Consider the following 14,342-nt stretch of genomic DNA (forward strand, 5'->3'; position numbering starts at 1 on the left):
AATCATACCCCATGTCAGTGAGGAAAGGGGTCAGAAGCCACCCTATCACTCGGGAGTCAAATCTTTCATTTGGCAAACTGATTCAGTGCCAGCTGCAAAAGCAGCCGAGATTGCCCACGGAGAAAATATTCAGCTCAAAATACAATACGCCGCCCGTCTATTCATGGTTATCGACCTGTTTTGACTTGCCAGAAGGGACTCAGAAGCTTCCTATTTTTGGTGCTCCGCCAACTGCGACCCTCAACTGTTGTCCTTCTAAGAAGCTTCAACGGGAATCTTTCATCAGTGACTTTTCCAGAGTCGCTTGTGGCCACATACGTACATTCTTGTGAAATCATCTGAACCTTTCAATCATTTCCTCTGCTGCCCTATAAATAGTTATAGAACTATGGAATCCACAACAAACATATTCAGCAATTAATAGCTTACCAGTTGCATCTGTGAGCCGGTAAGATCGAAGAGAGCATGGGAGAAGAGGGAGTGAAGCTTTATGGGAACATCCTGAGCCCTTTCGTCCTTCGGGTGGAATGGGCTCTCCAGTTGAAAGGCATCAAATATGAGTATGTGAATGAGGACTTGTCCAACAAGAGTCCCCAGCTCCTGCAGTACAACCCAGTCCACAAGATGGTCCCTGTGCTCGTCCACAACGGTAAGCCAATTGCTGAGTCTGCTGTGATCGTTGAGTACATAGATGAGGCATGGAGTGACTTGTACCCTCTCTTGCCATCAAATCCTTATCAGAAGGCCACCACTCGTTTCTGGGCTAAATTTGTTGAAGAAAAGGTTACATGATCACACATTAGTTCTCTCACCATTTGATCAAGTTGCGATGAAACGAATCCTGAAATTCTGTATCACTAAACTTATTTTTTGATTTCAGTGCTTGCATGGGAGTTTTGATGTCCTCTCCAGGGTGGGGGAGGAGCAGCTGAAGGCAGTGAAGGAGATGCAGGAGAGCCTTAAAACTCTGGAGGGTCATCTTGAGGAAAAGAAATTTTTTGGAGGTGAAACAATAGGGTTTGTAGACATCATTGCAGGTTGGATGCCATCTTGGCTTGGAATGATTGAAGAGATCATTGGAATCAAGATCATCAATGAAGAGGACCTGCCTCTGATCAGTGCCTGGATCAAAGACCTCCTGGATCACAACATGGTGAAAGAAACCATGCCCCCTCAAGAAAAAGTCATGGCACATATGAGGGCCATCCGAGAGAATGTCTTATCCGCTATGTCTGCTTAGAGACAGCTCAACACTTTCAGTATGCTAATGCTGGGCAATTTATACATAAAAATTTTCTCCTCCAGATTAATCTACAGAATGTTTGATGAAGAACTCCTTGGAGTTACTGCTGACAATTTCCTCCAGATGAATAAGCTTTATCATAATGTGAATAGCCGTAGGTTTTCCAAAATAATATGAGACCTCACTTCTTGCTTCCAGAAAAGCAGATATTTTGTAAGCCCGCAGAATGGAGGATACAGTAAAACTAATTTGCAGAATATTTTCCAGTCTTGGAAATGTGTCATGGAGCTTGTAGCCAACTCCAACCCAAATAAGATCATGAATCTCCTTACCATAAATAAAAATCATTATAAGCATTGATATCATCAAATTTGCTGACATGTTGAATAAGTTCCCCAGTCTCCACATCCAAGCTAATTCCATCTCTTGCCATTTTCTCTAGGATATTGGGAGCAGCTCTTTTAGCATTTATGCATGCCCTCAGATAAGACTTGTATAATGGCAAACTCATGAGTCGTAAACGGCGAAGAACTTTCACATACCTCTCTGTTTCCTGAATATTGCCCTGCTCCTCAAAATATTTGGCTATGACCACCAAAATATCAGAAGGGGGTTTCCAATCACAAGCTTTCAACATGGAGAAGCCTTTCTTCATGGCCTCCACAGCTTTATCCATCTGATTGCATTTCACCCAACCCTCCATCAGAATTTCCCATGTTTTGTAGTTTGGGCAGCCACCTTCCTCCAAAGTATGGTGATGCAATAACTCAGCCTTGTCCATCCATCCATTTCTCATGTAAGCACCTAGAAGGACATTGGAGACCCGAATATCATACTTCCTGCACTCCATTTCCCATGTCTTGAATACCTTCTCAGCCTCTTGAATGTCACCAACTTTGATCAAACATAACAATACAGACATGTAATTTACACAAGTAATCCTCCCTGGTACTCTTTTACTGGATTCCCAGAGCCTGAGAATTCCATCCGTGTCTCCCAGAGCAGCATAATTTGTCATGATAAAAGAATAGCCAAGACGCTTCCTCACAGAGAGCTTGTCCTCTGCTGTTCTAAGAGCAGCGGATGCTTTGTCAAGGAGACCAGACTTTGTGTAGATATTGGCTAATGTTGAGTATGTGCTCCAACCCACCTCACATTCTGGTCATTCATCATCTCCGCATGCACCATCTCTACGACAGCAACACCGGACAGCTCACCAGAGGCATTCAACCATAGATTGTATGAAAGAACATTACAAGGGATCTTGCAGCGTTTTCATGTGCTGGATCACAGCAAGGACCTTTTACATTGACCTGTGGCCATTACAGCTTCATCATCTCATTGAAAGGGTGAGGATCCACAACAAGCCCCAAATTCAGCAGCATTGACATGAGAGCCTCAGCTTTCTCTAAATTCCTTTCCTTCACATAATGATGAAGAAGAGGGAAGGATGCAACCCTCCTGAAGTACTGTCTGATAATTTCTCAAGTATAACTCAGCCTCAACTATACTATGGACTTTGGTAATCAGCTCCAGTCTGGCAGCATGATCAGCTGAGGACGGGTGGAATTATCCCAAAGCCCATCCATGTAAAATCTGCATGATGATCACATACATGTTTAGGCTGTGCAGCCATCCTGCGTTGCTTTAATTCGAAACTGGTGAAAAATGGAAACAAACACCACTGCATTTAAGAAAGCATTGGAATTTAAATACAGGGATCATCCTGGCTAAAACCATACACAAGAAAAAATTTGCAGGCTGCTGATGAACAGACTGAATATATTTTGCTAAGTAGAAAAGCAGTATTTAAACAAAGAAGTTTGGTTATGAAGTGGCAGAGTTGCTTGCATTATATTCAAAAACCAAAAGATAATAAAGTTATAGCACAATTGTTTTTTCATATTTGAAGAAAACAAAAGCATTAATAATCTGGCAGACAATTGCAACTAAGATGCTTGAGATGCACATTTATTGATGATCTATAAAACAGTCAGAAGGAACATATAAAATTGAAGATTTCGTAAATTTACTTCAAAGCAGGAGTTGAAGTCTAAAGTTTGAGCTATAATTGTTACTTAAGGGAACATAAAGATGAGAAGTAATATCTTTCATTTAGTTTCTTCCACCACGTAAAATTGCTCTGATGAGAACCAGATACACCCTAACTTGTGAGTTCACAGTTTTTCTGCTGCGTTAGTCCAGGACTTTAGAGTTTTTCAACTCATCAATGACCTCTCCAGCTTCCTTCACTGCCCCAGCATGAGATGGGAAGATAGACAGATATAATCTCTGCTAGCCATTTTTCTGTGAAGTCATTTGCAAAGATTTCCATGTTTTCATTATTCTTTGTTTATTCCCTATTTAGCATGTAGAATGATGAGGAAATCATAAGTTATCCTTTCTCGCTGGCTAATCTTTACATCCTCAACAAGAGAAATCTAAATTCACAAGATGACCAGCAGTAACATAGATGTCAGCAATGTCATATAGGTTGTCCAGTCTCTCCCAGGTTTGAATCATGGGACCATTTCATCAAGGAATCCTTCTTGCACCAATAATTCCAGGGTTGCAGCACAAGCACTTATCCAGAGATTATATGAGAATAGATCTGGTGAAACTTTTCACCTTTGCCTCCGACCCGACCAGGAGAGAACACACGGTCAAGCCATCCGACCCGCTATTAATGTGGGTATTTCTGTTTCCAGAGTGGGACCCGCAGCTCAAATTAAAGCCATGAAACAAGTAGTGGCAAATCAAAATTGGAACTTTTCAGTTCTTCAACAACTATGGAACCTTATCCATGTGTCCAACTTATAATATACCAGCTCATCATTCATTATAGGTCCATGCACTTGCAGAATTTGATATTTGGTTCTCTTAAAGAGGTTTTTAGCATTCCCTGTCAGTTTTGCTTCAGCATATGAAACGATGGAGGACAGTATATGCTTCCCAGGATTTTGCAGTTGATGGAAGCCCTTCAAAAAGTCTTCAGCAGTGTCAACACCAAAAACTAAAGTTATTAAGTCAATGTGCACTGCATAGTGCTACCTGATAACTCAGATTCTTGATGAGTTTTCATCCACTCGGATATACTCAGACTTTTTTTTTTTTTTTGGTACATTTCAAGATGAAATAATTGCAGCATGCTTTCTCTAAGCAGCCAAAAAAACAGGAGGAAAATGTACTTTGCATCATTATCTGGATCATGCTTATTGCTCAAGACATGTCAATCAAGTACACTGGATGAATAGATAATAGCAATGAAAAAACAAGAAAGAATTAAGATCAGGTAATTAATGATACAATTGCTTTGACTAAACAGCAATTTATTTTACAGCACAGTGGCTGACTGACTATAATCAGAGGATGGTAGTTTAATTGTTAGCATTTTCTTTGGCCAGTGGAGAGTAAGAGAAGAATGTTGTATTCGTTTACCAAAGTATCCACATCAGATGTCAAACATGGTGGTTGGAGCAAAAAAATTTGATGATGAGGTTCAGTAGCAGTTTCTTAAGTTTGTTAAGGGCAGCTAATGCTGAAGGATGTATAGCTTTAGCCAAACAGTTCTTTGACATAATAAAAAGACAGGCTTGGAAAGTTGCATATAAACTGTACAAGAAAAGAACAAATGAAAAGAATGAAGTGTACTTTCATGATTTTATCTTAGATAGGCAAGAAGAACTTTTTAGCAGCCCTTCAGTTTGTACAAGGTAGCCATCAAAATGACAGTTAACAGAACTTTGGTGGTTATTCTGACAAAGCATCTCTACCAACCAAGAAGTTTTTCTTTCAAAGGGAGGAAAATTGTAGATGGCCTATTTCAATGGAGGAAAAGGATTCATGCAGCCAACCTCAACTAGTCTGGAACTAAGGCTTAGTTGAGTTGAGTTTAGTTCAGCTCAGTTATATTTGATGTATTGGACATTTTAGCATAGGAGAAGGGAGAAATAAAAAGATCATATGCAAAGTCAAGACTGGAACAACTTTCAATAAGAAAGAGATCATTTTCTTTCTTCTGTTACACAAGGAGAATGGCAATGACTTTCTTAAGCAATCTTGACAGTAATTGTTATAGCCCTGTGCTTTTTTAATAAAGCTAAATACAATTTAACCATAATTTCTTACAACTGGACTATGAAGAATTCCAATATAAGTCAAATAATTGATTACATGAATTAACGAAAATATTTCTCTTCATTTATTTTGTGGAAGATTCCAAAATAAGTCTTCCTCTCCATATCTGCCTTCTGTATATCTCATTCCTTTTTCACACAACTTACAAGATTGCGGCACTTAAATTGTTCTCTGCTTATTGCTGGTGCAACTTAAGCTCACGCAATTGAGAAGCAACCCTTGAAGGTTCCCTAAACTCAAAATAATGTAGACAAAGAGAGGAGAAGAAATGAATTGGTATAGGAAACTATGTTCTTCCCAATTTAACAAATATAGACTAACAAGCAGATTGAAACACATATAAAGCATGATAAAACCATGAGGAAAAGGAGATTCTAAAAGATTACAAATAGAAAATACCAAGCAAAATCTTTCAATGCAATACGATGTGACTGCCAAAAAGACGTGGCCCATTACCATATGCAGTTGAAACAATCCAAGATAGAATACTCTGGTGAAAAAGGTGAGTAGTCCATGCTTTAGAAGACCATCCATATTGCAACTTCTCCTTCCTTATTGTTGCATTGAGATGTGAATAGGACAGCACCCAAGTTGAGAATAAACTAAAAGAATGCCATATTACAGATCCAATCTTATGTTTGAAAATCACACCACAGTGTAGATTTTAAAATCAAGGTACAGAGCTATATTGGTCACAGGTCAGAATGTTATCTACCTCAGTACAGGGCAGCAAGAGGCCAATAAGGGCCAGTACAAGGCTGCCTTAAACGAGTAAAAGGGAAAGGGGAAAAGTGTATCAACCAGTAAAAGGTCAGCACATGGAGATGTGGGGCAGTTCAGGGTGGTACAGGATTAGTACAGGGTCTGGGGTGTATTGATGGTACTGGTACCATGTAACATACTGGCTGATCGAGGCTCAGTATCAGTACCATTTCAATCCTTCCTCCACAATGTCAGTTATGCAACAATTATCAAGTTGACAACCATTATATGCAAGTTGGCTGCAAGCTTTCATGTAGCTGGAATTACATGTTGCAGTAATTTCAGCAACTGCAGCTGTTTGGCTGCATATGTATTTGGCTTATGTAACTCCATTTCAAGTGTCTGTTTGGTTGTCACTGGCTCATAAAAACACCTATATGATGTAACACAGAGGTCACTACTGCAGGCCTAGTCATTGCAACTCACCCTTCGGCCAAAATACCCATAGAACTAGTCAAAGTTTTTCAAAATGTTCAGTTGCTTGATTAAGTTCAGTTACTTGATTACCACAAGATCACATCAACCCAAACAAATGAAGTGGCTCACTTATAGTAAGTGGTGAAACTGCATGCCCTGTTACATGCACCCAAAGAGGCACTGATATTGAACATAAGAGAAATTAAACAAAGAGGTCTTTATTTTTCAAGAAAGGGATGATTGCATTAGTTGTTAATTTGACATATTGAAGGCAGAAACATTCAAGCAGAAAAACATATACTGAACTTTCAGATGATGATTAAAAAAATATAAATATATATTTTAGGTGTCAAGATTCTAAAATTTGGAGAACATAACAAGGTTACACCCAATACACCTTGCTACTGGTCCAGCTACCACAAAAGCCTGGTTTTCGAAGGTGTTTCCTTACAATTGCATCCACAACTTCAATCTTCCTCTGAATGAGAATAAAGGTATTATCATTGCATCACACAGAAAATAGCACAAGTGAATTTTACATATGACATCTTTAAAATAGTCCGCAAAACCATGTGGTCATCATAGCCCTCACTTCACTTATGAGAAAAGAATAGAAGATTCGGCCAATATGTAGTATCATTTTTTTCATATTTTGATTACAATTGATTCAGGATAATATGTTATTCCAACCAAAAAAATGAAAATAACTATTTAGTGCCTATCTTAACTTTTACAGACACCAAATAAATGCAACAATTCGACATTAGATATCATTCATTAAGTCCTCTAAGAAACATCCTTCTCCCATTACACATGAACATTTAAAGCATTGTCAGTTGAAACCTTTGTCTTCTGATCTCAATTTGCTTTGTCTTTGACTACTTCATCATTGTGGGTGTCTTCAAGGATCTTCATCAGTTAAATGATCTGGATAACTTCATAATCTTTGATACCTCTTCCAATCATCATATCATCTCCAAGTTTTCAATTTCACACCATCACCCATATAGGCACTTCATAAACTGCTAATATCAGCAATCTAGACAATAAATAAGTTGTTGAAAACCACTGTGCAATGTATTCCAGCTAATCCACTGTGTAATGTATTCCAGCTATATATTTACTCTCACACCAGAAGCCTCAATGTACATATATTACAAATTCCTGATTGATCTTCTGCAAGCTTCTTATGTCATTTTACAATCTAGTAAAAGTTTATATAAACTTGAAAATGCTCTTCCTTGGATCTCGTTTTTAATGTCCACCCAGGAAATCAGCTAAAACCTTTCCCTTGAGATCTCATCTAAATATTTTACCTATCAACAAGCCAAACATCTCATTTGCATGTCATCAAAAGAAAAATCCACATCATTGACCCTTTTGCTGGGCTGGATGTAAACCATATATATGGCTCCCTCAAACTTTTGCCTAATTTTAGGATTTCATGGATCCTACTATCCCTCCCTGTATCATGATACTAGCAAAGGGAAATACATTTCTGATCAAATTAACAACCAAGATGCTTTAATATGAGAGAAATTCTCATTGTGCCCAACATAATCAAAATCAAACCCTATTTTTACCATGTAGCTTTGCTTGCAAAAACCCCATGCAATAACAATATGAGTGGAAAACACCACACTCCCCAATCAGCAAACAGCTAGAATCCCTCAGCACAAGACAAAACCTTTGTTGCTAGCAACAAAACCTAATTGATATAAAAGTCAATCACATATCATTATGTTAGAACTGAGGCTTACGCACCGAAAGCAGGGAAAGAAATTTCCAAGTTCCCTTTCCTTAGGCCTGAAATACAATATAGTAGTTTATCTCATTGATAAATGTATTTAACCACCTAATTTCAAGGCATCAGTTCTTACAATACCATGACCTTTGATACATCTTTCTTGGCATCACCAGTATGCTACATACCCTCCTTACCTTAGACGTGAGTACTGACCTAGTATTGGACATTATCATTCCATAGTGTAGCATATCAAACAATATACTGTAATGCACAATTTTATATAGCGCATTAGCAATAGAGCTCATGTCCATTCACATCATGTTTGAGTTTTTAAAATGATATTTTATAAGATTTGCTTTCCTAGAAGGTGACATATTAATCTTAGATGTGGTTGGTAATCAGTGTTCCACAGTAATGCAATGCTCTTAGTGATATTTATTGGAAATAACAATGCAAAAAAGGATGGTCCGTAATGGGAATAAATCTTCAAAGATTATCTGTTCACTAAGAAGACATAAGAAATTATCTATATTGGACAAAATGAGGTTTCACTACCATTGTATCCTCTATGCTTTTGGTGTATACAACAACAGCATCAACTATGTTTTATTACAACATGTGATTAATGTTAGCATCATAAAGGTAATGGCACAAGCGTTATCACTCTTTATACTCTTTAACAACTTAATCTGTTCAAATTGTCTTGCAAGCTACAGAATTAAGGCACACTCTCCTGGTCATATCTTTTAACAAATCCAAAGCCAAAGTTCCTGGCACATCACCAAAGACCCTGTTCATGTGAATAGTTTAGCCACCTGTTACCTCTGCACAAGTTCTCAGATTTAGACATGAATCGAGAGTCAAGGAACATGTGTGCCACCATTCCAGCATCTAGATTTTTGATTTCTTCATAGAATTGTTAAATCAAGCAACTTCAACACTTATCGACAAGACTTTCTCGGGTTAGCAAATTATGAAAATGATATAAAATAGCCATTAAAGCACCCTCTAGGCTAACTACATGCTTTCCAACTCTTCTTTATCCTACATCTTTTGACATTAGTTTTCATGCTAGTGTCCAGATGCATCCATGTAATTTTCACTCAAGAACACAACTTTCCGCATGATAAGTATCAGATACACTTGGCCCCACATAAATCTGCTCGAAAATCAGTAGCACTCTCAATGGCAAGAAGTCCAGGGCCGGCAGCACTAAATTATAAGAAAGCCACAACTTTCATAACAATTGCTCCAACTCTCCAAGTGCTTTGCTTTCTTGTTCTAAGAATTCCCTTTTTCTTTATTTTTATCTTTCATTTCAATCCAAGCTGCCCACTCTTTAATGCATATATAAACTCAAAAATTCGAACTCCAAACACAAAATGGAGAAATAGGAGGCGGAAGAAGAGACAAAAGGGCAAGTGCCAACCTCCAGGGCATGCTTATAGCGCTGCGATCGCTTCAAGTCCTTGGCGATCTGGCGGAGCTCCGAGGCCGTGACCTTCCTCCCTTCGCCAACCCACTTGTCGAGGACAACCGTCGCGCTCCGCTTGGGGAACCGGAGCCGGAAGAGGCGGCTCCTCAGATCTTCCGGCCGCGCGGCGGGCTCCTCCTCGATGGCGACGGCTTCGGCCCTCGAGGGGCCGGAGAAGAAGGGCCTCGGGCTTTCGAAACGAGCGAAGGGGACGGTCCCGAAGCATGGAGCCATGGGATTTCCATGACGGGCTCGCCCGAGAAGGGCGGCCAGGAGAGAGCCCGTCGCCATTTCAGAGCTTAGAGGACTGAAACGGATGCAGGCCGGCGGGGCGCTTCTTATCATGGCACGGTGTGTTGGTCTAATCTGTGAACCGGGTTCCTGAACCCCAGATTTCGCCCGGACCGGATTGCCGGTTTCGCCAAAATATGCCACACCAACATTAACTTGCCCGTGCATCACGTTGTTAGCCTCCATAGATTGTCTTCAAAGTAGATTAAGAAACATACTTTCAGTATAGAAAACTAGATTTTTTTTTTAAAAATTATTTTAAATATATTAAAGTTTAAGTTTGTGCTCTAGAGTAAAGAAGGTAATATCTTTATTGAGGATAATTTCTAATTCTTACATTTCATTGTTCTCCAATAGGAATATATATAGATTACAAGGTCTAGCTATTGTAGCAATTACAAGAAGAAGGAATATCTCGATTACATACCAAGTAAAGAGAAACCAAATGTAGAATAGCTAAACAAGGAGAAAGACCAAATAAGGAGAAAGACCAAATAGGAGTGCCAGCCAAATATGAATATGTGTTGACTTGCTAAACATAGGAAAGAGCCAAATAAGACTGCAAGCCAAAATAGAATGTTGGGTTGGAATGATTGTGTGCTGATACACCCCCTCAAGATGAAGAATCGGGAGCACGAATCTTCAGCTTGTCCTTTAGGAACCTAAAACGGGAGGTACCCAAGGGCTTGGTGAGAATATCGGCAAGCTGATCTTGGGTGGAATGAACTGAACAGATAGTTGATGTCTTGCAACACGTTCACGAACAAAATGAAAATCAATTTCGACATGCTTCGTGCGAGCATGAAAATAGGATTGGCCGACAGATAAGTGGCCCCAATATTGTCACACCATAGAATCGGAGGACCATGTAAGGGATGGCCAAGTTGCTGATGGAACCCTTTAGCAACTAGACGCGCTTTGTAACGCTCGAGAGACCCATCAGCTTTTCTCTTGATCCTGTACACCCATTTACACCCGACCAAATTCTTTTGATGAGATGAACGTGGAACAAGAGACCACGTACCATTGCGAATTAAGGCATTAAATTCTTCAGTCATTGCAGCACGCCACTCAGAGTGTTTAGAGGCTTGAGTAAAGCAAGTAGGTTCTATGGTGAGGATAGTGGTGGTGAGGGCGGAAGGCTGGTTGGAACGGGGTCGAAGTACCATGGAATGTGTACGGGTGGGTTGGGCAGATGGGTCAGGGGAGGTTTTGTCTTGCAGAGAGCTAGTTGTAGGGGAAGGCGTAGGAAGGGAAGGTTTTGCTGATGAGGAGAGGTCAGTAAGTAATCTGGTCCGAACAGGTGCAGAGTCGTTAATGCTAAAGGGGCTTGGAGTGGGATCGGTCATAGGAGAAGGTGTTGAGGCAGACCGAGAAAAGGGGGATGCAGCCGATGATGAGTTGGACAGACGATGCAAAGGAGAATGTGGAATTGGTGGAGAAACAGATGGTAGTGGGGTGGCCTCTTATAGAGGGTGAAGTAATGTAACGCCCCAAGGTGGGGAAGAGGGAGATGATGGTGGTGGACAAGTTAATGAAGACTGAGATTGAAAAGAAAGGTAGATTCGTCGAAGCGAACGTGCCTAGCGATATATGTTCGATTTATTTTTAAATCGAGACATCGATAGGCACTATGAGAGGGACTATAGCCGAGAAACACACACGGTTGAGACTGATACTCCATTTTATGCCGATTGTAAGGACGAAGAAGAGGATAGCAAAGACACCCAAAAATTCGTAGGAAGGCATAGGATGGTGGTTTGTTGTGAATGAGTTCGAAGGGGGATACATCACTAGAGACTTTAGATGGCATCCTATTAATGAGAAAAACAGCCGTTTCAAAGGCATAGTGCCAGTATGACATGGGCACGGATCCATGAGCAAGAAGGGATAGGCCGGTTTCCGTAATATGACGGTGACGACGTTCGACAGCTCCTTGTTGCTCATGGGTGTGAGGAGCAGCAACACGATGGGTAATGCCAATTTTACAAAAAAATTGAGGAAGAGAGCGAAATTCTCCTCCCCAGTCAGTTTGGATTGATTTAATAGTACGAGAGAAATGCCGTTCAACCAAGGCTTGAAATTGTAAGAAAGTAGAGAATACATCAGATTTGCGCATTAATGGATAAAACCAAATATATTTACTTTGATCATCAACAAAAATTATGTAGTAGCGGTGTCCTAACAAAGATGGAGTAGGGGAAGGACCCCAAACATCACTATAAATAAGATCTAATGGAAACTGACTGCGACGATGGGACGGAGGTAAATGCAACTTACTAGACTTGCCTAATTGACATGAGGGACAAAGGGAATGAAGATGTGCAGACTTGCAGGGTAGATTATTGGTCTTCACCATAGAGCGAAGCAAGCGATAATGGGGATGGCCCAAACGGTTGTGCCAGCCATCAAGAGTGGTGCTCTCGGCTACGTGAACAGATGCAGACAACGGAGAAGGGCTGGAATGGAGAGTGTATAATCCTCCTTTACTCGGACCGGATAACACTATGGTCTTGGTAGTTCGATCCTTCACAAGAAAATGAGAGGGGTGAAATTCAAAAAAGACATTGTTATCTTTTGCAAACTGTTGTACGGAAAGTAAATTTTTAGAAATAGAAGGAACGTGTAAGATGTTAGATAACTGAAAAGAAAGAGAAGAGTAGGGAGAGGAAAAAGAACCATGACCAATATGTGATATATGTAATCCCTTACCATTGCCTACATGCACCTGATCAGGACCAGTGTACTCATCATAGGAGGACATAGAATGAATGTTAGGAGTGATATGGTGAGATGCTCCTGTATCTGGGTACCAAGTGAGGGCAGTGGAGGGGTGAGGGGTAGGGAGAAGTGGTGGATTAGGGTGATGTTGAGATGGATTTGGATTTGGATTTGGATATGGTGAATATGAGAAATTGACATTGGGTTGTGGAGAGGAAAAGTGTGGATATGGTTGCTGAGGGCGATAGAAGCAGGTGGCATTAGAGTGGTTGTTACGATTGCAAAACGAACACCATTGAGAACCACGGCCACCAGGTGGACCAAAACGACCACGACCTCGACCAAACTTGCCACGTCCTCCACGACCTCTAGTAAAGCCACGGCCAATAGAGGGCCTAGGGTCATTAGAAGAATGGACAAACCGTTGAGCAGTATTGACGATAGGATTGGTAGGAGTGGCATCAGCAACAGTTAATTTTCTAAATGCCCGCATGCTTTCATGGCTAAGTAACAGCCCATGAAGTTCAGTGTATGTCGGAGGGGTGTGTCAGTTGAGAATGCCAGGGACCGCATCCTGTAGATCATCACATAGAGCACGCAATACATGAAGATTAAATTCGGTTGGCTTGAGGGCATTACCAGAGGCAGCAAGTTCATCAGCCACAGCTTTGGCACGTCGGAGCAGAGAGGTGACGGTCTCATCTGATTTTTGATGTAGATTCTGCAACTCTAGATGCAGAGACATGAGCCTGGTAGGAGATGCTGAACCAAAGGCTTCATGAAGAGTGGTCCAGCACTCAAAACTAGTCTCTTTGTCAAGAAGAAGAGGAACCAAATCTTTAGATAATGAAGCAACAAGAAGGCTTACGAGTTGGGCATCTTGTTGTTGCCAAGCAGTAGCGGCAATCAGATCGGTGGGCTGTGGGTGAGAGCCATCAAGGAACCCAAACAGGCCTTGACCCTTTAAGAAGGGAGTAATTTGCTTTCTCCAGATCAAAAAATTGGATGCATTTAATTTGATAGATAGAAAATGCTGTGCCGATGGAAAGGTGAGAGGGGTCGTTGTGTTGGGTGGAGGAGGAGAAGAGGGATTGGAGGAGGTGGAGATAGATGAACTGGTAGCCATGAGAGAGCACAGAAGGAGGAAGAAGAAGAGATGCTCGTTGGAGCTTCAATGGCTCTGATACCATAAAGAAGGTAATATCTTTATTGAGGATAATTTCTAATTCTTACATTTCATTGTTCTCCAATAGGAGTATATATAGATTACAAGGTCTAGCTATTGTAGCAATTACAAGAAGAAGGAATATCTCGATTACATACCAAGTAAAGAGAAACCAAATGTAGAATAGCTAAACAAGGAGAAAGACCAAATAAGAGAGAAAGACCAAATAGGAGTGCCAGCCAAATATGAATATGTGTTGACTTGCTAAACATAGGAAAGAGCCAAATAAGACTGCAAGCCAAAATAGAATGTTGGGTTGGAATGATTGTGTGCTGATATAGAGTAAGTTTGTATTTGATAAACAACATAATTTTCAAACTTAAGC

The 14,342-nt window shown here is 40.4% G+C and overlaps 1 protein-coding gene and 1 pseudogene across 1 annotated transcript; one reads left to right on the top strand and one right to left on the bottom strand.

Moving 5' to 3' along the window:
• Positions 1 to 361: 361 nt before the first annotated feature.
• On the top strand, positions 362 to 1,502 carry LOC105060568 (glutathione transferase GST 23). Its single transcript, XM_010944338.3, has 2 exons — positions 362 to 783; positions 881 to 1,502. The coding sequence occupies exons 1-2, from the start codon at positions 466 to 468 to the stop codon at positions 1,238 to 1,240; spliced, it is 678 nt and encodes a 225-aa protein (XP_010942640.1). The 5' UTR covers positions 362 to 465; the 3' UTR covers positions 1,241 to 1,502.
• Positions 1,503 to 1,571: 69 nt separating this feature from the next.
• Positions 1,572 to 10,088, bottom strand: LOC140853336 (pentatricopeptide repeat-containing protein At5g27460-like; annotated as a pseudogene).
• Positions 10,089 to 14,342: the final 4,254 nt, after the last annotated feature.

This window comes from Elaeis guineensis, chromosome 13 (genome assembly GCF_000442705.2).
Source record: "Elaeis guineensis isolate ETL-2024a chromosome 13, EG11, whole genome shotgun sequence".
Lineage (NCBI taxonomy): Eukaryota > Viridiplantae > Streptophyta > Magnoliopsida > Arecales > Arecaceae > Elaeis > Elaeis guineensis.

Bases quoted from the DNA above. Each gene is read 5' to 3' on its own strand.
- LOC105060568 (XM_010944338.3), top strand. From the start codon at position 466: ATGGGAGAAGAGGGAGTGAAGCTTTATGGGAACATCCTGAGCCCTTTC. The intron at 784-880 runs GTTACATGATCA...TTTTGATTTCAG, and splicing joins CTAAATTTGTTGAAGAAAAG to TGCTTGCATGGGAGTTTTGA.